At 47.3% G+C, this 26516-nt stretch overlaps 1 protein-coding gene across 2 annotated transcripts in view; it reads right to left on the reverse strand.

Moving 5' to 3' along the window:
* PHKA1 (phosphorylase kinase regulatory subunit alpha 1) overlaps positions 1-26516 on the reverse strand; it is a 2290600-nt gene that overhangs the window by 434472 nt on the left and 1829612 nt on the right. For both annotated transcript variants that reach the window (XM_069648650.1, XM_069648649.1), the window contains exon 26: positions 2411-2512. In XM_069648650.1, coding sequence (XP_069504751.1) covers positions 2411-2512 — 102 coding nt within the window. The remainder of the gene's footprint in view (positions 1-2410; positions 2513-26516) is intronic.

A 26516-nucleotide genomic window follows, 5' to 3' on the forward strand; every position in this document is an offset into this window, starting at 1 on the left:
TTTATTTAGCAGTTTTTATAGAACATAAGCATTGAGGGATAGATTTGTTTTTTTTTACCTTCAATGCAATGAGAACACTATGGGCACAGGGCATACAAAATGTATGTATAAGGATTTATAATGCTTTTCTTTTAAGGTGAAACATATTAATGATTTAGTGTACGCCGCATTTATTTATTTCAGTACTCGTTTGAAACGGTAGACAGACCTAAATTATGTAACAAACAATGATTGGAACATACCCCTGGGACTCCTTGAAATGTTTATCCAATTACACGTCTGTAAGCGTGTGAAAGTTCGTGTTGATCAGGCGTGGAGGACCTCAGGATGGGTTAACACAAACAAGGGACTCAAACGGGTTTATGTTGGCACCCATGCTATTTAATCTCTACATGGCAGAACTTGGGGGATGAGGGGAGTGAGATTTTTAATCATTCAGCAAACCCACCGAAGTTAGGGGATGCCTCAATTCAGTGGCTGGGTTATGCTGATGATCTTGTCATCTTAGATTCCACCCTCTGAGGCCTGCAGGCGACCCCTAAATAGATTGGCATTTTATGCAGAAAATAATAATCTCACAATGAACATGGAAAAAAACAAAATGATGGTTTTTGGCATGAGGGGCAGGAAAATAAAAGGGGTGTTGTGGTTACTGGAGGGCGCAAAGGTGGAGTTGGTGTCTGAATTTAAATATCGCGGGATATACAGAGTTGAGGGGAACCTGCCACCTGGAACACAAGCCTGAAAACCTCCATTGCAACTGGCCTGATACGGTCGCTCGCTGGTAAGGGAGATGGATACTCCCTTAAGATCATCTTGCAACTGTACCAGGCTAAGATTGTGTCAACCATCCTTTATGGGGCTGAGATCTGGGTACCACGTGAAGAGTACTGTAAGATTAGAAGGAAAATCTCTTAGACGATTACTTCGAATTCCCCCACGTGTGTCCACTGATACGCCATATCTGGAATTTAATTTAACACCTATTGATGTAAAACTGAAAATGCGCTGTATGTCACTCTCCTGGAAAATGTGCAGTGCACCAAATGACTCCCTGCTGGGTCTTCTGCAAGAGGTCACCCAATCCAGAGCTAGGCTTATGCCAAACAGTAATATATTGAAAATTAAGGCTGCTGGTAACATTTGGTTGGAGAGGGCACTCGACCAGCCTCTGAACTGGCTTTTTGGTATATTTAAGAACTACATAAAGTCAGTTCTGTGCTCAAATGCACATGAGCAATGCATAACTAAGTTGGTAAGCAAATCTCAGGCATCGGACTTCCTTGAATACCTTCCTTAACATACAAACTGATACACCGGGATACATTGAGTGCGTCGCTCGAAACGATGTGGTCAGGGACTACATTAAAATCAAGTTCAACAGTGTAAAGATCAATGAGAAAACTGGGGCCTGGCTAAACATTACCCGGGACAAACGGCAATGCCGATAATGTGGAGAAAAATGTGTTGAATCTGCAAATCACCTGTTAATGGGTTGTGAATCTCTTCATTCTTTATGGTTAACTGCACTTAAAGGGCAGGCATACAAATGTCACTCTCACCTGATGAGGTATGGCAGTTATTTATGGGTGGGAACTCGGAAGGCTGTATTTACCACTTTTCCCTGCTTTGGAAGAAAATCGCCTCAATTTTTGATGTATTGTTTTAATAAGTGAATATGTTTTTATGAAGTGGTGTTGGATTAATAATTTTAAAAGTTGTTTTGTAAAACTATAAAATAAAAATATGCTTTTGTTTTGTCTGGTATGTATTATTTTTTTTCATAGGTTATGTTGTTTGTCATATGGGTAACTTCTCGTGATTATAGGTTTTCACTGGTGTTTTTTGGTATAGTATAAAAAGCAGGCCCTGATGATGGACGGACTGAGGTCCGAAATGCATTGGCAGACTATGCACTGTGTCTGTCTTCTCAACATTTTAAATATGGATTAAAAAGAATTGACTAGGGACCTTGTTTAATAGTCTAATCATTTATATATTGACTCTGATGATTAATATGATTAGCTGTTTCAGCATCGACGTGAGCACACAGCTCTCTGAGAAGTCTATCAGGGATTTTTTTATACAATCTCATAATATTGACCACGACTCAAGAGGGAGGAAAAATACACCATCTCTATCACATGTGGAATATGGGTATATGGGTCAGATGGAGTCAAGGAAGCTGTTGGTAAAGATAAGAGCCAAATATTGTTGTGCAGCATAAGTTGCACGAAAAAGGGAGCTCAGTACAGAACAGAAATGCATTTCAAGAAGACATTTTGAAATATTATCAAACAATCATTCTTTGTTTGCTAAACCTCACAAACCACTGTGTACCAGGTTTAGAAGTAAATACATGATGACAAGAAACTAGAAATCAGGCTAACAGGAATATGAAAAAACGTACTACTTCTCTCCACCCCAAACTCTTTTCCGCTGAGGATGTGATGAAGAAGGTTCTTCATGTCCGAAGGGCTGAGATTCATTAAGCTTTCTGTGGCCTCTGCAGCTGTCAGATGAAAAACATACAGAACAAGGTTATCTCCATTGTCACTTCCACTTCCTTCCTCCCCGAGTTCCTATCCCTTCCATCATGGACACATGCACTGCCCATTGCCCTTAACCACAGCACTCAAGGCCCCCTGACCAATCAATAAAGATACATCTTTGGCCACATTACATTTCATCTTTAACTTTTTTTGCATACTAATTATAATCTGACGTGAAATCATTCAGTATTTAGAAGTGCACCTGGTCCGTCCTCATACACATACATTACTGCTAGATGCACTGGAAAGACTTTCTACCAATACAAGTCTTAAAAAGCTATGATGCAGATCACAACACATTTCTTTTACTAATGTTTTACATCCTACTGCATCCTAGCCTCAATCTCCATTTAACTAAACAATGTAATATATTGCACTCTAAAGAGTGAACAGCTTTCATAGGGACACACAGTTTTAAATGTAAATGCTTTTAAAGTTACGCATCCATACAGACATTTTTAAGAAATCGTTTAAATGCGAGTTCTAATGATAGAAAAAGTTTGTGCTTTATGTAAAGTAGTTAAGAGTTTGGGACCCAGAATTTCCAACCTTAGGCCAACTGAAGGATTAGTGATGTGCACGTTGAGCTTATGTCCCCTCCTCCCCCCGCTGTTCTATCTGTTCCACCTGTTGGAAACATCTCACGTGTAAATAATAGGAACTTACAAGACATGCTTATTGAAATGTGCCAACATTAAGTGCAAGCATGTATAGAAAGAGGCGGTAACAAGCATTAAGAGGGTACGTAAATATAAGGGATCGTTTAAATAGTTCATATTTCATAGTTATTCACCAAAGCACTCAGATGCTAACCCCTCATGATACCACCCTTTGAACCTTAGTGCCAGGAAACCACCTTTGTGGTAGTCATGAGCTCTATAAATGTAAACAAATGTAAATCAAAGCACTGTAACAGTCAGATCTGCTGAATCAGATCTGCTGGGATTCGAACTTGCAAAATAATATTGTTCCCATGTCAGAGACTAGCGCTTAATCTGTGAGCGATCCATTCAACATATGGTCATATGTGAGCAATGCCTTTTGGTGTAATTGATTGCTAATTTGCACATGTACCTACCTGTCAGCCATATTTGAGCAATGCCTTTTAGAGTAATTGATTTCTAATTTGCACATGTACCTACCTGTCAGCCATATTTGAACAATGCCTTTTAGAGTAATTGATTGCTAATTTGCTCATGTACCTACTGTCGGCCATATTTAAGTAATGCCTTTGGAATAATTTGATTGCTATTTGGCCATCACTACTAGCTTTCTGACTCCTGCCCCGAACAGAGTGGACGCGCTCTAACTGCACCTCCTCTGTGAACTATCACTAACCCGCCACTCCTGATAAACGCACCATTGCCAATGAACGTTGGCTCTATACCATACAGACTGTTAGGACTCCCAGGACACGACATGCGGCTGCGGCCTCCTGCCAGCCTTTACTTTACCTACCTTGTCATTCTAGGGTACCTAACTTCTACCCACTGCATCCTCTCTATTAGCACTGCCAAGACTTACCACTACTACCCTTTTACACACTCCCTCACCATGCTCCACAGCACCGACCTCATTACCAACCCATACCTCAATGACCCGGCTCTGTGGCTGCAACATTTCGCTACAAAACCCACACCGAATCAACCATGCATACTCCATTCTGGGAATACCAGACTTGGATCTAGACTGCCTCGTGCTCCATGCAGCTAGCGCAGCCACACCGCCAGTACACAGTTCACTACACAGAAGATGCCTAACCTCCCCTCTACTCCCTCTCCCCCCTACTAAAGAACTCAAGGGAGCCCTCATCAACTCCAGATCCCTTACGGCCCATGCACTCGATATCATTGGCCTCATCACCGTCCAAAACCTCGATTTCATTGCCATCACTGAAACATGGCTACATGCAGCCTCTGGCCCACTTCTCGCCCTCGCCATCCCGAATGGCTATTCCATCAACAGAATTGACCGTCAATCCACCTCCTCCAAAGGAGGCGGGGTTGCATTTATACATAGAGACAATATCACTATGAGAACTATTCCCAATACCCAATTTAGCTCTGCCGAATCTCTATCGGTGAAACTTACCCTCTCACCGACCAACACAGCAACATTACACCTCATCTACAGACCTCCAGGACCACTTGGCTCATTCACAGGTGATATTACTTCCATCCTGACTTACAATACTAAGCCTAACTTTCAGGTGTTGCTACGAGGTGACCTTAACCTTGGCTTATCTGACCCCAAGGATCCTATGGCCACTGAGGTCGCTACTACACTTGCCAATTTAGGCTTCCAGCAACGCATTCTTGAACCCACCCAGAACAAGGGCAGAACGCTTGACTGGATTACAGATCTTAACTGCAACACCTCGATAAGTTCCAATTCCGCCTGTGCTTGGTCCGACCATCACATCATCATCTTCTACTTAACAGCCACCAACCCTCATCCCAAACCTACTATAGCCCCCGCAATTCCCACCAGGAATAAATAAGACATTACCAGGGTAAAACTACTGCCTCTCATCCTCCCCATCCTGAGCAACTGCGCCTCTCAGCACAATGACCCCACCGTCTTAGTAGACATCTTCAATCAAACACTGCTCAAAGCCATTGATACCATTGCACCGCTCAAATTACGGAAAGCCAAACAACGAGCCCATTTGAACTCATGGTACACCCCGCAGCTTAGAGTACTGTGCAAAGAAAAGCGCAAGGCTGAAGCTCCCTGGAAAAGTCTTCCCTGTGAGGCCAACAAAGACCTCCTTCTCATCACTTCCCTTAATTACAAGGAATCTATCCTACAAGCCAAAAAAAGAGACCTACAGCTAGTGTATATCACAAGCAGAATCCAACACGAAGGAGCTATTTAAAATTCTCAAAGAATTAGAATCCCCTTCACCCGGCCCAGATACCTGCAGTAAAGACAGTACGTGGTTCAACATCCAAAATGCACTTCTCACCAAAAATAACCACCCTGCAATCCAAAATTAATGCCAAACAAAACACTCTTCTCACTTCCCCCATAACTAAAACCACGATGCCTAAAAGGGCCTCCTTTTCCCACACTCCATTCAGCTTCGTGCCACTCACCATCCCGGAGGTTGAAAATATCATCTGTAACTTAAAACCCTCCAACTGCCAAGGTGACTCTTGTCCTGCACCTATCATCAAGGGATCGGCACATGACCTTGCTCCTTTTATAAGCACCTTCATCAACTCCTCGTTGCAATCTGGAATGATCCCTAATAATCTGAAGGACGCCTGGGTCATCCCTCTTCTAAATAAACCGACTCTAGACCCTGAGATACCAACCACCTACAGACCTATCGCTACTGTCCCGTTCCTTCTAAAAATATTAGACAGAGCAGCATACTCACAGATACAGAACTATCTGGAAACAAACAATCTCCTCGGTACAAGACAATCTGGTTTTAGACCTAAGCACGGGACAGAAACAGCCCTTTTAGACCTCAAAACTGAAATTGAGGACCTAAAAGACAATAGCAAATTGGCCCTTCTACTCTTACTGGACCTATCTGCAGCTTTCGATTTGGTCAATCACCAAATCCTCTGTCAGCATCTGAAATCTGCTGCCCACTTCTCTAATTGGATTAGGTCATTCCTAGAAAATAGGCACATGAGAGTATTTTCACCTACTTCCTCGGCAGATCCTACGTCAGTCCCCTGCGGAGTCCCTCAAGGGTCCTGTGTATCCCCCACACTCTACAATGTATTCACCAAACCTTTGTTTGATGTGCTAGACTATCTGGGCGTCACCTTTACTAATTATGCTGATGACACCCAGATACTCATTCCCATCACTGGTGACTACATTGCAGACTCCAAAGCTCTGAATGACATTTAGCAAGTCATCCAAGCTTGGATGGCCCAACACGAGCTCTGTCTCAATGACGATAAAACAGAGCTCCTCATCTTGGGAACATAACAGAGACTTAATAAGCTGAACCCATTGTTAAGCTCTTTCAATATCAATGGCAATTCCATCAAAGTATCCAAAGATACCAAAACTCTAGGAATCTACCTAGATTCCACACTCTCCCTATCTAGACTAACACAGTTGTCGCTTCCTCACTACTCAGAATTGCATCACTCTTGCCAGGACGCTGGTTATGCCCAAATTGGACTATTGTAATGCACTGTACCAAGGCACCAACCAGCGCAACCTCAACAAACTCCAGATCACCCAAAACAGTGCCATCAGAGTGGCCCTCAACATCCCTAGATCAGCTCACATCTCAGAAACTAGGAAGAACCTTCACTGGCTCTCAGTCACCCAAAGGATATCATTGAAAGCGCTGGCCCTTACTTACAAATGTGTAAACAACCAGGCCCCCCATCTACCTAGCCTCGCGTTTCACTCAGTACATTACATCTCGGTCACTTAGATCCGCCCAAACTCAAGGCCTCACGATCCCCAGATATAAGCTTCAAACAGCCAGAGCTGTTAGCTTCCCAGTCCTGGCTGCTAAACTCTGAAACACTTTGCCACTTACCATTAGAAATCTACCATCACTGAACTTATTCAAACACAAAGCCAATCTATGGCTAGCCACCACACATGACCAATTGTCCTCTTGAACATTTGAACACCATGATTTTCTGTATGCCCGTTGGGACTTTGCACCGTTCTTGCACTCTACTGCTCTTGTTGATGCATATGATGGATTGTAATGTTCACTGTAACTCTGCCACTATTGTAATTACACTTTTGAATATATGTCATTCTTGTAATTACTGTTTGAAGATGTGCACCCGGTTGCCCTCAGGCCTGGCAGCGCTATACAAATAAACAAATACAAATGGCTATTGGGCATCATGGTTATGATCAACTAAAGGTAAATAACAATCTTTCCAGTGTACAGATTTTAGCACACTTCCCAGGTGTTGTGGTGAATTCAGCATGATAACCTATGGGGGTAGCGGGCCACTAGGGACTGGCTGGACTGACCGCTACCAGATGTACCCCTCCCAGGGCAGGCAAGATAGGATCCTAGGCCTTGGGTTACATGACTCTCACCAACCTTTGCATCAGGGTTCCTTCTTCTTTTCCCGGTCTTCCTTAAATCAAGAGCAGAGGATTCACAATAGGCCTCTCTTATTTGCCTCAGGAAACCGTATTCACAACATGTCAATCTCTTAGGCCTTGGGTTACAGGACTCCCAGTAGTCCTCTGATAAGCAGCATTTATAACAGGCCTCTCTCCTAGGCATTGAATCAGGGGAGGGTGATTTTTGTACCACAACACGCAGGCAGAGACCCTTCACACTAGCCTTTGCAGCCCCACTCCCCATTTCTATATACCTCACCCAAACATACCATCTACACTTTAGCAGAGAAAAAAGAGTGGCAAAATATGCAGTAAAAATCCTTTTGGGGGAAAATGACATCTGACAAAAAGGGATAATCCTGAAAACCCAACCAGGAATAAGTTGCTTATTAAAATTGATTTTTAGAATCAGCCTAATAGACAGATTCTGAGTGGCCACACTATTCTGGTGAACATGTATAGACAGTATTGTCTTGCCAAACTATCTGGTTAGTGTGACTGAGCAACAAGGGTTACTCCTAGGATATGTGAGAGTGGTGAAGGGTTAAGACTGAGCACTCAACACAAGTTAGGGAGAATGTATAAACATGCAGTTATTTATGTAGGCATTTGACAAACTCTTAGCAATGAAAAACCACAAGTAATACCTTCACTATTACTATTATTAAAACACACCAATATCTTCACTACTATTATACGCACACTCACTTTTGGTGTGCTTCACTAAGAGCACAAACACTGTTCATTTCAAAAACAGTTATATCAGTATCCGAATAATGTAAGATACCAAAGTAAGTGAATAAAAAGTACCAGGTAAGCAGTCATCAGTTAGAGAACCAATATGTGAAAAATTAAGAAACACCATACTAAAGGGTGCGGAGGAGGGTAGAAGACCGGAAGGTCGATGGATTGCGACATGTGGAATTCTGAGACAACCTTGGGAAGGAAGCTGGGCCTTACCCTGAGTGAAACCTTTTCTCGCAAAAACACAGGAAGGTTGGCTTACAGCATAAGTCTTGTAGCTCACTGACCCGCCTAGCGGATGTAAAAGCCACCAAAAAGGCTGTTTTCTAAGAGAAGTCTTAAAGGAATGGTTTGGTCTGAAAATAGTATTGGCCAAAAAGATAGCCAATAATAAAACAAATAGCTAAAATATATATTTTTTTAAAGTCCCTATGCAAAGTTTTGAGCAAATGAAGCTCAAACTTTAGAAATTGCAAGCACTAGGGGGCATCCATTTTTTGAAATGGATGCTGCCTGTGCTTTCGTTTGCAGCACTAATGAAGCAAAAGCCAACCAGGTGTAGTAAACAAAAGCTACCACTGGGTGGCTTTTGCTTCACTGGTGCTGGACTCGGTGGACGGGGACCAGAGACTACAGGCAGGAAAGCTGCAGCTGCATCTCAGTAAGTGCCATTTTCTTTTTAAAATAAGCACTAGCTGCAGGTTTTTTTCTAAGTTTTCCAGGCTGAAGGCCCGGAAAACTTAGAAATAAAACCGCAGCTTTTAAAAAGCTGCATTTATGTTTGCGGTAGCTTCAGCTTGGAGCCCCTGGGCTTGGGGAGCACAGAAAACGTAAAATTAAAGTGAAGGCAGCCTCCTCAGCTCTGCTCAGGCTGCAGTAAGCAAAAGCTCCCAGCAGGGGGCTTTTGCTGCTTGTTTAGTGCTGCAAAGCAGAGCCGAGGACGCTGCCTGCAATCACAAAATGGATGCCCCCTAGTTCTTGTAATTTTAAAGGTTGAGCTTCATTTGCCCGAAACTTTCCATAGGGACTTAAAAAAATATATATATTTTAGATATTTGTTTTATTGTTGGCCATCTTTTTGGCCAATAATATTTCTGACCGAACCATTCCTTTAAGGGACATGCATGCATAGGCTCAAAAGGAGCCACCATTAGAAAAGTCATTACCAGATTATGGTCCCAATCCGGGACAACAAAGGGAGTTGGCGGAAACTTATTTACAAGGCCGTTCAGGAATTGTGTCATTACCAGGATCGTAAAAAATGAGCCTTAATCCCGGGATCTCTTAAACAAAAAAAAGGCCACCAAATAACCTTTGACTGTGGTGATCTGAAGGCCTGTTGAGGCCAGTGACAGAAGGAACTCCATCACTGTAGTGGTGGAGCAAGAGATGGGGTCAATCTCACGTTCCCTGCACCACGCCTCAAATCTTCTCCATCTGCACGCGTACAAAGATCTTGTAGACAGTCTGCGTGCAGCCAGCAACACCGCAAGTACTTCCTCAGAGAAGTCCCAATCATATCTCAGCCTCTCAAGTCCCACGCATGCAGGTTGAGGGATTGTGGGGTCTGGTGGAGTATCCAACCTTAGGCCTGGGTTAGGAGATCCAGCCGCCGAGGCATCCAATGAGGTGGACAGCTGGACAGACCCAAGAGGTCGGATTACCATGTTCTCCTCGCTCAGTCCAGGGCCATAAAGATCACGGTCGCTCGAAATCTCTTCCCATTGAACAACGAGAATCGGAGGGAATGCGTAATGGAGAGGGAAGGTCAATCCACCAGAAACACATCCCGCAGTGCACCGTTCACTGGGAATTCCCTCGAGCAAAACTGTTGGCATTTCTTCTTGAACTCTGTGGCAACAGATCCACTGCTGGGGTACCCCAGAGAGCAAAGACCTCCTCTAGGACTTCCTGGCAGCTCAATCGAGTAGGGTTTTGGGTTGCATTTTTTGCATGCACAACGGGCACCCATCAGTTCTGTGACCCGTGCCGAGGCACCGGAGACACAACTTGGGTGGGTCAGTGATGGACATCTTGATACCACAATCGGAACACTGCTTGAAACCCAACACTCGAGCGACTGACATCTCGCGTCGAGGAAATGAAAAAAGCACAAAAGTTTTCTGATGAAAACAGAGTGAGTCAAAGACTCGCCTGTGTTCCGAAACAGAGTGTTAGCACGCGGAAAAAAGGAATTGAGGTGTGGGGCGTAGTGACAATGTATTTTTACGACACCTGACACACGTCTGGAGCCGATGACCAGATGCAGAGCAAGATGGATTGATGGTTGAGTCAAGGTCCACTACGCCCCCTGTCCAAATAATGTCTGAAGCAGCAGAGCTGGAAGGAATATCTATCGGAGGAGAAAAGCAAACCATTGAATGGTTGTTCCCATCCGACCAGGGGTAAAAGGACCGATGAAGGACTTCTGGAGATCAGCAAAGGAGCAAGGCTTCGCCGGGACGGTTGAGGAAAGCAATGCTGGCTGGCTTCCAACAATGAGCTTAGGTCTTTAGCAGGATGTTCCTCTTCGTTGGATCCAACAACGATCTGAAGAATGGCTACATAAGTACCCCCTTTTATGCAGGATTCGAGCTGAATTTGCCCCCTAGCCCACCAATAATAAGGATCAGCACCATTCAAACTGACAGGAATTGTCCAATCCTGGAAATGCACCTGACCACCACATCTGCCCAGCAGCAGAGACACTATCATGAATATGGACTGGGGCCAGGTAGTGCCAGTATCCACATCCAGCCACAAACAGATACTGCCACTTTGCCACAGAAAGTTGTAGCTTTCCCCGGGAAAGGGCTTGCCATACATAGCAAATGTTGTCCTGTGAGGGAAGGAAGAAAGCCAAACTACAAGAGGGTGGGGGTGCAGAAGGAGAAGACTGACTCACAGGTGGCATGATTATTGATATAGACTTATCATTCCAAAAACAAATGGAAAACCTAACTTTCCCTTTCTCTAAGAGGGGATTCCCTGCCTCAACTAAAACACTAATGGTTCGGTCAGAATGTCCGTTGCAAGGGTGTGGAAGGAGGAGACAGACACACAGGTGGCATGATTGTTGCTTACGACTTTTATTCAGTGAAAATAAAGGAGGACAACTCTCAACTATCCCTAACTGTAAGAGGGGTTTCCCTGCCTTAACTTATTACTAAGGACATGTCTAACAAAAAGTCCACTGTCCTGTGTCCAAACCTATTTCCTTCCCTTACACTTCTAACTAAAGAAAAAAGGTTAGTAAGTCTCTTTACTGTAGAAGAATGGCTCTGTTTTTCTGCAAAGCAGACTACTATGCCATTAGTCTGGAGGGACTATTTTCTGAGGGAATAACTCCCTTCTCCAGGTTGTGGTTCCTTTCAAAAGGCACCACACAAAGTTCCAGATTATAAAATTCACAAAATAAGAAAAGTTCCAACTCAAAACCGTAATGTCAAGAGGATGATTCCCCTCCCTTTGGCCTTTCTCAGGCTACTTGCAATGCAAAAGGCACCACACAAAGTTCCAGATTGTAAAGTCTTCGTTCACATAATAAGTAAAGTTCCAACTCAAAAGCGTAATGTCAAGAGGATGATTCCCCTCCCCTTGGCCTTTCTCAGGCTACTTGCAATGCAAAAGGCACCACACAAAGTTCCAGATTGTAAAGTCTTCGTTCACATAACAAGTAAAGTTCCAACTCAAAACCGTGATGCCAAGAGAACGACTGCTCTCCCTTTGCCCTTTTCTCAGGCTTCTTGCAAAGGTCACAATACCAGGGGAATGACTCCCTTCCCATGGTCTCTCTCAAGCTTCTCGCAATGCCATGAGAATGTTTCCATTCCCTTGGCTTTGGTCACAATGTTCACAAAGGTGGGGGAATGTCTCCCTTCACTGGCCTTTCTCATGCCTTTCCTGGCAGTTCAACAAGGGTGGGAGAATGTCTCCCTTCCCTGGCCTTTCTCAGGCCTTTCTAGGCAGTTCAACAAAGGTGGGGGAATGTCTCCCATCCCGGCCTTTCTCAGGCCTTTTTTGGTAGTTCAACAAAGATGGCTCAACAGGCAATCTTGGCATATTCCCCTGCCAGGTACTGCCTTGGGTCCCAGACCGCCTTCTATTTGGTGTTTCTTGTTTGGGTCCTATATCCCGTTAATATGGTTGGAGCCCTTTCAATGGCTCTGTTAGGGAGAATTCTCTGTATAGGCTAATTTCCCAAACCTAGTGAGTCCCCCAGCAGCTTTGCTGGATTTTTGGGGTTTATTTTTTTCTCTTGCCAAGAGTGAGACTCTTTTTCTCCCACTCTTAGGCATGATTTGAGAATGTCCTTTGACTTTGTAATGTGTTTAATGGCTATGGGGTCTTTTACTCCATAGGGCTTCATGTGTTTTTGGGATGTGTGTTACACAGCACCCTCAGTGCAGTAACACAGGGGTGTCATAGTGACCTCCAAACATAGACTGCATACCCTGGGACTGACTACTGTCTCCCAGGGCATGTAAAGTCACCATTGACTTTACTAGCCTTAAATTGTGAACAGAACCAGTACAAACCATCATATTGTGGAAGTACTGGTAGGGGTAATTAGATTGCCCCTGGGTCTGTTTTTCGAGGGGGCAATGTGCAGTCCCCCCTCGTCGAGTTTCTGGCTGGTGGCAGTGGTTACCACGCGAAATATTCCACCGGAATATTTCCTATGGGATTTTCCCATTCATTTTAAACACACCACTTTTTTGGTGCAATGTTAAAGACACCGCCGCGTTATTTATTTAATATTTATTCCCCGGTTGGGTCTTTTTGCCAGGACTCGATTTTAAAATGGCGTTTGTGTTCGACTCTCTAACTCCAACCCAAGTTGAGCCCTTTGTTCCACTTTTTGGCTGGATTCTGCACAGAAGCCTCCAAAAGTGGTGCCACTCTGTCTGGGTCTGAGCCGCCCGGCTCCCCACTTAGCATGTTTGAGTGACAGCTAGGACTGATGAATGGGGGTTTTCTGCATAAAAGCAGGGCTTTGGGGACTGGAACTTCAGAAGTCGCCACAGGACCTAAAGAATCCGAAGAGGGAGAAGCTGAGCCGACCTGCAACGATGACACGACCGGTGGAGCCCTGCTGAACCGACTCACCACTTCCCAACGACGGAGAAGATCTTCTTCCTGGAGAGTCTTCTTCCTTTGAACTGGTGGGGTTAACCAGTTTGCCCTCTTTTCGCCTTCCTGGATAGTCTTGTGGTCGAATCGCCCATGCCAAGCACCCCGGCGGCCGGATAGCCACGCTTCACCACTACCGCGAATAAAGGGGTAGTACCTTTTAACCGGGAAACTCCGCGGCTGGTTTCTTCCCTGGCAGTGCAACGACCTCCAGCTTTCCTCCACGTCGAGATCTTCTCTTCCCCTGGACGAAGCACCGACTTGCACCCGCTGCCAGGGACAGCTGCCCCCGCTGGAGCTTTCTCACCATTTCAGGTACTGTGTCCCGCCTGGTCTCCCTTGCAACAGACTGTTCAAGGTGTCCCGTAAATCCTTGACTCTCTATCCTGGGGTGACCTGGGACCTGTTAACTAACTTTTATGAACTGATCCAACTCCTTTTGAACTATCTGCAAAGACTTTTAAAGTGTACTTCAACTGTGTGATCTTGGGCACATTCCGCCTTGGTCTCTCCAAAAAGTGGGCCTGGCCTATGAACTTTCTTTCTCTACAGTAGATTCTGTCTTTCTCGACTTGCTGTGGTTCTTTTAAAAGTGTTGGTATTGTGTGCTTTTCTAATTCTGCCTTTTCCCTCCCTTTTTAAATAATTATTGGAGTGCTATCTTGGTTAAGCGCTCACCTCTGTATTTGATAATAAGTGGTGTTCTTTTCCTAAGACTTGTTGAATAATTAATCAGGGAGGTGTATATATTTCTAATGACTGTGTTTGAACTTGCTTGACATATTAGTGCCAGTGTATTTTTTTACAAGTGTGTTTTTAAGTAAATAATTATATACTTTTATACCCAAACTCTGGTCAGCGTTTGCTTGTGCTACTGTATTTTTGTACCTAATGTGTATACTCTATATACTGCCTAACTCTTCTTGAGAGAAGTCTGACTGCTCAGCCACAGCTACCAGGTAAATCTGGGTGCTACAGACTGCTACCAATTGGGTTTACTGCCAACACCTGTAGTCTTAAACTTTTTGCAGTGGTCCCTAAGGGAACTGCACAGGTTTCTGCCTAACAGGCTCGACATGCAGTCCTGGTATACTCCCCTCAAAGGTACTGCATTGCGTACCAGACCCCTTCTATTTTGTTTCTCTTGTTTGGGTCCCAGACCCCTTCTATTTGATTTCTCTCATTTGGGTCCCTGACCGTGTAATGGTAGTTTCTGTTGCTTGGGTCATAGACCCCTTTATGTACCTCGTTGTCAGGCTCCAGAGCCGTGTCATCGGTCTCAGGCTTCTACGAGTCTCCCAACAGCTTTTCTCAGCCTCATTTGAAGTTTGGGGTGCCTCCTAAGCAGCTCTGCGGCACTCGGAGTTGGGGTGTGCGTTGCTGTTCGGCGGCGTCACACAGTGTTCTCCCGCACCAGGTTCTCTTTCTCCTGCTGGTCTCAGTCTGCCCATCCTCAACAGAGCAGGTAGGGTGCCACCCTCCTGGGTATTGAGGACGACCGCCACGCGCCAGCCCGCCATCGGACCTTCAGCTAAACTCCTACAGACCATGGAAATGGACCACAGTAGGTCCCAAAATATCCAAGAAGGGGGAACACCAACTACCCCTCTCAGGGGCCACACAGCAGGAAGAGATCAAGAAAAGAACAAACCACCCAACAACACTCCCAGCTGAATACGTAGAATGGCGAGGGTCCACATCTCAACATCTCGGCTGGGGAGGGTGCAAGTCCAGTTCAGTTACGTTAAAGTTGTACATGAAAGGCCTACAGAGGCCCTGTGTGAAGGGGACGGGGGTCCTACTCTTGGAATGGGTTTGGGAGAACACACACTGGGAAAACCTGGGACTACTCAAGGATTCAACTCTCGAGACACAGATTCGAGGGGGGCTAATTGCCAGTTGAATTCACCTAGAGATGGGGGGTGGGAGCCTAACGAGGGGGTGGAGGGGAAGGTCCGGGAAGACGGGAAATCCACGGTAGAGGGGGCAAGAGGGAGACGAAAGAACCAAAGGGGCAGCCCCAGATCTGCCCCGAAAGCCACACAATTACAAGAGGAGAACACATGCGACAATGGGTAGCAGCAATAACCTAAAGACTATATCCCTAAACGTTAACGGCCTGAATTCCCCAATCAAAAGGAAAAGAATAGAGACATACCTAAGAAGGGAACACCGGACACAGTAACGTTACAGGAAACGCATGTCCACATTAGGGACACAAGAAGGATCAAGTTCTGGGGCTACACAAGACTCTTCCAAGCCCCCCCAACCCAATAAGAAAAGAGGGGTACTCCTGGCCCTGAAAAACAGGCTAGACCTGTACCTGCCTGGGACAGACGCCGATGAGCAGGGGAGGTACCTAGCAGTAGCACTGACGGGGAGAGGGGAAGCCTAAACAGTAGCGACATTATACACCCCCAACACAGGCCAGGACGCATTCGTCCAAAAAGCTCTGACCAGGCTTGAGAAATTTGCAAAGATTCCCATTATTTTAACAGGGGACTTCAGCATAGCGTGGGACCCCACCAAGGACAGAAGCAATAAACACCCAGGAGCACAGGGGATACCATCAGGTGAGCTCAGGGGAATAATTCATGATCTAGCCCTGGTGGACGCATGGAGGGAGATAGAGGGTGACAAGCGGGGTTTACCTTCTATTTGCATGCCCATTGCATGCACTCAAGGATAGACTATGAATGGCTCTCCAGAGGTCTCCTGAGTCGTACAAGAGGGATTACGGTCGGCACAATCATACAGTCTGAACATGTGCCCATAATCCTAAACATAAAAAGAAACCAGAGTCCAGCTGGTTTGTGGAAATGGCATTACCCGGCCACCCTATTTAAAGATGAGACACTAGTCCAAAAAATCACGGGAGAGATAGAGGCTTTCTTTGAGATCAACAGGGTCGAAGAAACGACCCCGCAGACCAGATGAGACGCCTTCAAGGCAACAATAAGGGGACAGATCATCGCCATCAAAACAAGAAGGGATAGGGAATTCAGGCTAGAGGAAGCCCGTCGAGGCTAAACTGAAGGAGATAATGTCAAGGATGGGGACGTCCCTGAGCGCAGACACCAAAAGGGAGTATAGAGCCATAAAAGGCAAATTACACTTAATACAAACGAGGGCGGCGGAACGTAACCTACTGGCCCTGAGACAAAAATACTACAGAAAAGCAAACAAGTCAGACCGATTACTGGCCAGACTACTGAGGAGGGAAGAAAAAGACAAAACCATACTGAAATTGAAAGTTAACAGGGATAAGACTAGTGCCAAGCAAGGACACCGAGAGAGCGTTTGTCCAATTCTACTCCAAGCTCTATGGGTCAGATAATCCGCTACCAACACAACAGGAATCCTATATAGAAAATATAAATCTGGTGCACATAACGGAGCGGGAAATGGAGACCCTGGAGCAGGACATAACCAGTGAAGAAATTCGGGCAGCAATAAAAACGTTGCCGAGTAATAAATCCCCAGGCCCAGACGGCTTCCCCGCTGAGTTCTACAAAACCCACAGGGAAACTTTAATGCCCAACCTGACCGAACTGTTCAATCAGATTGGTCAAGATAGGGCCATCTGAAAGTTAATGGAGGAGGCAAAGGAGGTCCTCATCCCCAAAAAAAAGAAGGACCCCACAGAGTGAGGATCCTACCGCCCAATTGCCCTAATCAACGTCGACATCAAAATCCACGCAAAAATCCTACCAGCTAGGCTCGTCCAAATTCTTCCCCGGCTGGTCCAACCAGACCAATCAGGCTTCGTTAGGGGATGACAAACTGGGGATAACGTTAGGAGAATAGTGCACCTAATCGAAAAAGCACACAAAAAGGGATTCCCAGCACTCCTAATGGCCTTAGACGCTGAGAAAGCTTTTGCCCACAGGGTGGAGTGGGGATTCCTGTTTGCAACCATGGTAAATATGGGATTTGGCAACACATTTATGAACAGGGTAAGGGCCAACTACCAGCACCCGCTACTCAGATTATGGATAAATGGTCAGATCTCGGACCTAGTAGTGGTCCAGCGGGGCACCAAGCAGGGCTGCCCACTGTCTCCCATACACTACGCAATACATTTAGAAAACATCCTAGGAGCAATTAGAGCCAACGAGGATATAGTGGGAATCACACAGATGATATCCTCTTAACGCTCGCCCAACCAGACCTCTCCCTGGGGGCGATAGGAAAGGAACTTCAACAGTTCAGGGAGGTGGCCAGGCAGAAAAATGTAAGCAAACAAGTCAGAGGTCCTCAACCTCATGCTCCCGAAGGAAGGTGTACAAGACCTGAAGAGGGGCTTCTCTTACAGATGGGTAGAATACGCTATAACCTATTTAGGAATCAAATTGGCCAAATCAGTGGAGCAATTATATCAAGCAAACTATCCGCCCCTCCTAGAAAAGCTCAAGACTAAACTGATAGACTGGGGCCCCCTATCCATAACTTGGCTAGGCCGCATAAATGTCCTAAAAATGGTGGTACTGCCCCAAATATTTTTTTTTTTTTAGATTATAATTTTATAACAGGTAACATAAAGCAACAACACAACAAAAATCTAAACATAAACTAGTGGTACTGCTTGCGGGCAGTCTCTCACAATTACGATATTCATGGCGCTTGCACTTCTCTGTATGCGCAATTCACGGGTATTCCTTGTCCAGCTGTATGTTCGTTCTCCCAACCTCATGAGTGTAAGGACCACACCCTCGGCTGGTTAGGCACTTTCATTAGATCGTCCCACCTGGTCCGTCAGGTACGGGACCACACTTTCTGACCCCACCGGGTCCCCAGACTCAGAGTCCACTCTAGATCCCAGCATTTCCTGTAGAAGTGTGTTCAAAGCCAACAACTTGTCACTATTTTCCCTCAACCCTCTTTGTATTGCTCTGGTACATACTACTGTCTCTGCCAATGCCCAACGATTCAGGTCGGCCCACCATGCTTCTATCCTGGTCCCTGTGTCGGATTTCCACACCATGGCAATCCGGCGCTTCGCCAGGATGTAGATCAAGTCCTTCATCTTGGCTATGTGTGTCCGTTGTGCTTCCCCTCATGGGAATAGTCCCAACAGGTAGCTTTCTGATGCCCATTGTTGCATTTGCACTCCACCCTTGGTCGCTTTTGTCTTGATGTCTTCCCAAAATGTTTGTGTTGACGGGCACACCCAAAACATGTGGAGCATGTCTGCATTTTCTGTGGCACATCGTGGGCAGGTTTGAATATCCTTGTTCCCTATTTTGGATAGTCTCTGTGGGGTAAGGTACGCTCTGTGGGTGACGTAGAGCTGTGTCTGCTTGAATTTCGCGTCCCTCGAGACGTCTTTGTGTATCTTAGGACCCTCGAACATTCCAGGTCCGTAAAGGGACCCTGGAGTTCCAACTCCCAATGGTCTCGCACCTGCAGTTTCTTAGTATTGCTGGGTATCATAAGCTGCTCATACAGCCTTGATGTTGTGTGTCCTCCTTCAGAGATGTCCTCCTGTGGTTCCCCGACCTCTGTAAGATCCGGTCACCACCTCTTTATAGTTTGGACCATGCTATGGTGGAGCATAAATTGCCCTTTGTGCATTCCGTTATCTACTGTGAGGGTGTCAAAATCTACCCATTTTCCCTCCTGCCATAAGTCTCCAATTTGTGCCACTCTTTTAACTTCCCAGTGTGTCCTGGTGCTCACAAGTCCCGCTAAGGGGGTCTGCAGGGAGCAGGGGTCTTGGGTTCCTTGCAACCTCCATGCCCTTTTTCATAGTGTTAGACCCAGTTTGAGCAGGGTAGGTAGTCTTTTACATCCAGATGATTTCACGCAAGTAGTAATTCTGCACGGCCGGTTGAAATAGCAATGAGTCTATTGAATCCTCATCCCCCATCCATCGGACCACAAACTTGCAGCTGCCCGCCAAGTAGCATCTTTCATAGTCCAGCACATTGATTCCCCCGGACAGGTAGTCCATTTGGAGAGCATGTACAACTAGTCTGTTCCGCCCTACCCCACAGAGGAATTCTCTCACTATCGTATGCAATTTCTTGAAAAATGTCCCCGGCATATTCTAGGGAATGTTTGTAAAGTAATTAACAGCCAGCGTAGGACCGTCATTTTTAGCAGGGCTGCTCTCCCCATCATCCCCATTGGCAATGTCCTCCAAAACTCCATGGACTTCATCGTTTTTGCTAGGGCCATTTGCGTAGTGCCTGTGTGTGTTTGTGCGGGTTTGTGATAAATGTCTATACATAGGCAGCGGATGGTGCGTGGTGCCCACGTAAGACCCAGGTGTGGCAAGTGGTCTACGGGAAGTGATATGAGTTCTGCAAGGGGGTAAAAGATGGATTTTGCTTTGTTTATGGAGATACCTGATAACTTAGCATAGGCGTGTATCACCTCCAGTAGGTCGGGGAGGTTGTTGCAGGGATTTGTGACAAACAAAAGCATGTCGTCAGCGACAGTGACAGCAGATGTATAACGTTATCTATGCATATCCCTGTGTCAGCATATGTGGCCCGCAGGAAGACCTCCAAGGGGTTCCAGCGCGAGTATGTAGAGCATTGGGGATAGGGGGCAGCCCTGTTTCGTGCCCCTATATATCTTCCACGCTTCAGAGATATGTCTCCCTGTCTTAACTCTAGCCCTGGGGTCTTTATACAGCAACCTTATCCACCCGAGAAAGCCGTTGCCCATACCATAGTGAGCCAGCACCCTGATAAGCTAATTCCAATGTACAGAGTCGAGGGCCTTAACCACGTCTAGAGACGCTATTTCTCTTTTGAGCCTATTGGCAAGGACCGCCGTTAAGATTTTACAGTCCTGATTTATCAATGAAATAGGTCTATAAGAGCCGGAGTCTAGGGGGGGGGGGGTTTGCCTGGTTTTAGGATAGTAATATCAGGGATTTGCACATGCTGTCTGGCAACTGGCCCATTTCAAACGCTTCCCGATATACCTCCAGCAATTTAGTAACTACAGTGGTCTGGTACGCCTTGTAGAACTCTCCAGGTAGCCTGTCGGGTCCTGGGGTCTTGGATGTCGGGAGGCTGTCTATTACCACTTCCACTTCATCTACCGTTAAGGAGGCCTCAAGCATCTGTGCATGTTCTATATCTAATTTTGGGAGGTCAGTCAGGTCTAATGCGTCTACAATATCTGAGCTATGTGCCTCGCGAGTGCCCGGGTATAGAATTCTGAAAAAACTTGGTTTATACCCCCTTGGGTCCTAACCTCTTCACAGGCCTCATTATTGATCGCATTGATCGGGACTTTCTTAGTCTCCTGTTTGGTTAGCCAAGCCAGAAGCCTCCCTGGTTTGTCCCCTTCAGCGTGTAATCTCTACGTATATTTCACACAGTTTAAATTTACATATTTCTCCCAGGTTGCTTTGCACCGTATCCTGAGCGATATCAATTCAGATACCTTCCCCCGCTTTTTTTGCCTGTGATCCCATCCTCTCTATTTCCCATTCAATGTCCCCAAGTTCTTTCATAACCCTCCCTTTAAGCCCCACCTACTTCCCAATTGCTGCACCTATAACTACTACCTTAAAGGCGTCCCTCTCCATTGCCGATCTGTGTACTCTGCCTGTGTTGAGGTGGAAGTATTCATGTATTGTGTCCTGCAGATGCCCAAGGACCTCCCCCTCCAACAGAGTTACCGCCCTAAGTCTCCATGTCGGTATAGGGGCCCTCCTATATGTATATGCCTATGTTGCCGTCACCAGGGTATGATCTGAGAGTGTTCTTGCTCTATGCTGCGCACCAGTGTATTCCCCTAGTGTCTCAACCAGTAAAGAGGCAGTTATGCGTGTAAACGTACCATGTGGAGAGCTGTAATAGGTATATCCCCGTCTGTCTGGATGCAGCTTTCTCCAAACGTCGACCAGATTTAGTTGCTCCAAAATCCTCCAGAGTGCTTTCGCCGGTGGAGCCGGCTTACTGTATTTGTTGTCCGATCAGTCTAGGAGTGGGTCCATGGTGCAGTTGAAATCACCTGCCCAGAATGCTGCCTCTATATGGGGCTAGCTGTGTTGCTAGCTTTTGGAAGAACGTCGTTGCATCCTGGTTCGGGGTGTATGCGCTGGCCAGGCACACCTCTTTATCTTCCAGCATCCCATGGACCAGCACCCACCTGCCTTCCCTGTCCTGTTACTGGGTGAGCAGCTGGAATGGGACCCCCAGAGCTATCCACGTTAGCACCCCTCTGGCATAGGTAGAATAGGTTGAGCTGAACATTTGTCCACCCCACTTGGCCGCTATCTTGGATTGCTTTAGTCTTGTCAGGTGGGTTTCCTGGAGCAAAGCTATTTTAACCCTTGATTTATTCAGCCAGGTATCCACCCGCAACCTCTTGACATATGCATTCAGCCCCCGACATTCCAGGTCGCTATCAGGAGATCTTCTGTGTTCTTATCACTTTGTCTTGTGTGGGCCCTTCCGTTCCCACGGGCCTTCACCTGCTCTCCTGCCTTGCTCTGGGTGCTCCTCTTGATGTTGGGCATCGCACTTGCCGTGCCGGTCAGTATCCAAATGCCCCCAATTTCCTCATGGGTCCAGTGACGTGCTCCCAGTTGGATTGCATATTGCACAGCGCTCGTTTTGCTACCCTCGCAGCCCATCTGTTTGTTGCACCGCCATTCCATCTCATCTGTAGAAAATGTCCTCCCCTTCTTGTGCCTCTTTCTAAACAGAAAACATAAACCGCAAACAAACACCCAGCCACCCTCCCCCCGCTCGGGCACCGCTGATTCTCTTGCACTACCCTCCTAGGTGGGGCAGGCCCGCCGCAGCGTGATGCCTTAAAACTGGCATCTGAACTAATGTAACTCAATGGGGTTCCATGTCCTGACGTCTTCTGCAGCAGAACTAAGGTTCATCGCTCCATTATTTATATTACCGCTGGCCTTCATCGCATCAATGGCATCTAAATGTTATTTCTGGTGTGGTTGGCACATTTTATCACTGGGGAGGGTTCTCATTATTAACATTTCTGGCTCCCCGTTGGAGGATGCCCTGCTGGTCTATTCATGTGTGGGCCTCCTCCGTCGTTTCAAAGAAGTACGATCTGCCTTCTCGTATCACCTTCAGTTTGGCGGGGTACAGCAGCATATAGTGTATGTTTGCTAATCTGAGGCATTCTTTAGACGCTGTCTCTGGACCAGAGCCGTATAGTCTGGGTAGATTGTTATCCTGGAGGAGTTCCTGGTAATCACCCTCTCCCCCCGCTTCTCTTGAGAATGTTAATATTTTCACCCGGTCTTTCAAATTCATGATCTTGGCGATCATTGATCTTGGGGGGGCCCCAGTCTGTGGTTTCCTGATCAGGGCCCTGCAGGCTCTCTCCACCACGAAGCCTTGGGACAGGACCCCTGCCCCAATCTCCTGCAGCAGGAGATTCTCAACGTAGTCCGTGGGGTTCCTGCCCTCCTTTCCCTCTGGCAGTCCAACAATCCAGACGTTATTTCTTCGAGCCCCCCCATCTGCATCTTCTGTCCTGCGCTGAAGGATCTGCACCCTTTGTAGTACATCTGACATTTGGGACTGGGTGGCAGCAATATCAGTGGTGTTGATCTATACCTACTGTTCCGCCGTGCCCACTCGGTCTGCCAGGGTCCTTACGTCCTGTCGAAGAAGGCTCATATCTACCATCATCGCATCCAACTTGATCTCCAGGGACGCCCTCAAGGCCACTATAGCCTGCAGTATGGGACCCTCTCCGCTGCCTCCCTCATGTTACTCAGAGCTGCTCGCAGCCATGTTGGTATCCGACGTGGCAGGTTGGGTTTTTCGTGCTTCTTGGAAAAGGAATCCATGCTAGACTGTTTGCCTCTAGCGCCTTTTGATTTGTCTGGCATTCTTCTCCTCGGCCTTTATACCGGCCTCGGTGCTGCCCCAGTACCAGGGGTGCAATCTCTTACTCCTGCCGATGCCATCACGTGGTTGTGAATAGAAATTCTCTTCTGTGAGTTATATGGCGTCTTGCAAGAGTTTGTAGCATGGGGTTTTAGATGATCAATTCCATGTGAGGGAGGGGTCATGCCCTCTTCGATTTCTTGTGGGCTTAGAGGTCCGGTTGTCGTGTCGTCACACCTTTCCTACCTCTCTCTGAGGTGTGCTGGGGAGTCAGGCTGCACCATGCTTGGTTACTATGGGTTAGTGTCCCCCTTTGCAGGTGTTGCCGCCCAGAGTGGGGCGTTCTCTCCTTCCTCACTTTTGCAGCTGGTATCTGCCTGCTCACATGGAGGGCTTATTCACTGGATGCAGTGTGTTGTATTAGCCCGGCAGTCTTGCGGGTGCAGTTCAAAGGGCCCTATGAAACACTATGGGTTGTGCTCCCAAGGGTTGTGGTCTCCCATGTATCAGCTTAATGTACGTACTTGCCTCAGTTGGTTATTCACTCGACGGGTTCATGATCATATGATATGATATGATATGGCATTTGTAACGCGCCTATACACAAGTGTTTCAAGGCGCGACGAGGCGGGGGGGACAAGGGGAGACAGACAACGATCCTACTAGGCCAGGTGTCATTCAGATCGCGCAAGTGCAAGGGTAGAGGGGAAGGGAAAAGTGCAGGGGGGGGGAAGGTAGAGGGAAAAGTGCAGTGCAGGGTTATATCATACAGGATAAATAACAAAGGACAGCTGGTGGCAAGTGCGAGGTAAGTGCAGACAAGTACTGGGAAGGGGGGCTGTAGGGATACAGACACAGTCCCGCAGTGCAGGGGTTGCCAGGGAGGCAGTGCAGGGGAGAGTGGCTGGGCCAAGGACCAAGAACGGTGAGTGGCCCAGTTGCAGATTCAGTGCAGTTTCAGTAATTTTAGCGGGGGAGAGGGGGAAGAGAAAGCAGAGGCAAAGAGGAAGGTTTTGAGGTGCTTCCGGAACCGGAGATGGTTCTCCTCAAGTTTCAGGGAGGCAGGAAGGCTGTCCCAGAGGGAGGCCCCTGCAGCGGAGTCAAGATCTGCCCCCAACTCGTTGTTTCGAGAAGCGGCTGATCCTGAGGGAGTTGGAGGCGGATGAGCGAAGAGCACGAGAAGGAAGATATTTAGGAAGAGAGAGTTGAAGGTATTTTGGCCCAAGACCCCAGACGGCCTTGTGGTCAATGCAAAGGGTTTTGAACTTGATCATCGCAGTCACTGGGAGGCAGTGTAGTTATTTCAGTCCTGGAGAGATACAGTCCCTGGGCTTGAGGCCAAGGACAAGTCTCACAGTCCTGTTCTGGATGAGTTGCAAAGGGCGGAGAGTAGAGGCGAGCAGATTTAGGTAGAGGCTGTTACAGTAGTCCAGCTTTGAGAGAACCAGGGCTCTAGAGACAATGAGCTTCTGGGGGAAGGAAAGGAAAGGAAGGATACCTCTGAGGAGGTGTAGTTGGTAGTGTGACTTCTTAGAGACGTCGGATATGTGAGGAGAGAAGGAGAGTGTGGAGTCGAAGATGACCCCGAGGTTTTTTGCCTTGCAGGTAGGAGCAGGAAGAGGGCCAAGAGAGGCCGGCCAGAGAGCTGCAGGGAAGGAGGGAGTGGGTGTGCCGATGAGTAGAATCTCAGTCTTACTGGCATTAAGGCAGAGGTCGTTGGCAGTACACCAGTCCTGGATAGCAGAAAGACAGTCAGAGATGAGGGAAGGAGAACAGGAGGCCGAGGGTAGCCTGAAAATGAGCTGGGTATCATCCGCATAGCACTGAAAGTTGGGGCAGAGAGCGGCGATGCAGTGGGCGAGAAGTGCCAGATACTGCGGGTTGATGGGGTTGCCCACCTACCAGTATGTGACCCCGTCTCACCCACGCCGAGCGAGTTAGGGGATGCTGGAGGATTTTAGCAGTGCGCACATATGTTGTGCAGGTTGTCTCAAACTCTCTTCCCCCTTGCTGGTCTCTGAGCTTGCATGAACTAGCAATGGGTTGCAGCGACCCCAGTCCGCCTGACTCGGGCACTGGTTTGGGATCCACGTGGTAAGGTGCGCTGTTGAGGCACAAAGGTTCCAGGTCCTTCAACATTGACTGTTTGAGAAACTACATCAGGTGGGTGCGGGCGCTCCCGGAAGGTTGTGTTCACCCATGTGTTGTCCACCTGTATCTTGCACTTGTGCTCAGGGTTTTGCTCCACTCCCCCAACCCGGGGGGTGGGGGAGGCGAATGGCCACCCTGTGTCTTGGCCAATACCCCAGGTCCACCTGAACCTTACAGTTGCAGTGTCATCTGCCAGTGTTTATCCCCTCCCCCGTACCGGGGTATCCTGGTGCCTGTAGAACACAGCACTGGCAAGCCATCCCAATGGAGTGGAATATTCTAATATTTGTTCTCGCCTCAGTGCAGGGACACCTGATGTTTATTAACCACTGCACCGGCAAGCTGTCGGAATGGACTGCGGCCTCCCAAGTCTTTCAGGCACATGAAGTCGTACCTGATGTCACTCGCACCGTAGATCGCTCCACGCAACGACCGCGCCTGTAGACTGTTGATTATGCCTAGCACGGTCATATGCTGTCTTGTGTCCCAAACAAGTAAAAAAATAAAATACATTAAAAAAAAACTAATCACCTCAGCAGTGTGTTCTTGGTATGGTCCGATGGACCCAAACCAGTGTTCCAGACTGCTACCTCTCTGGTGTGGAATGGCGGCGGATCATGCCCTCCACGTTGCTGGGCACAGCTGAGGTCTATGTGGAGATACGACCCCCTCCGGCGCTCCCCAATATACGCCCCTCATCATCACAGGGGCCCACTGGTGCGTGCTGGCCACCCAGGTATTCCCTTCCACCTCAGATGCTGCTATGGTCCACAATCCCACTCGCCAGTCCACTCACGATGGGCCTTGGGTGCCGATGTTGTGCTGGCAGGTGGACAAAGGCTCCTGCGTGGTCACAGCTTCGCTCCGGGTGGCCTTGTCTGCCCACACTGCCTGTCCATAGAGAGCCGCCACTGTTTCTTCCCACCTTATCACGATTGGGGTGGGCAATGCACCGCCACCACCCCGGAGCGGAGGCCACTGCAGCTGCTCGCCACAAGCGGGCTGGTAGCAGTCACTCCCCGCG

The sequence above is a fragment of the Ambystoma mexicanum genome, chromosome 2q, assembly GCF_040938575.1.
Source record: "Ambystoma mexicanum isolate Mex_15411 chromosome 2q, UKY_AmexF1_1, whole genome shotgun sequence".
In the NCBI taxonomy this organism is placed as follows: Eukaryota; Metazoa; Chordata; class Amphibia; order Caudata; family Ambystomatidae; genus Ambystoma; species Ambystoma mexicanum.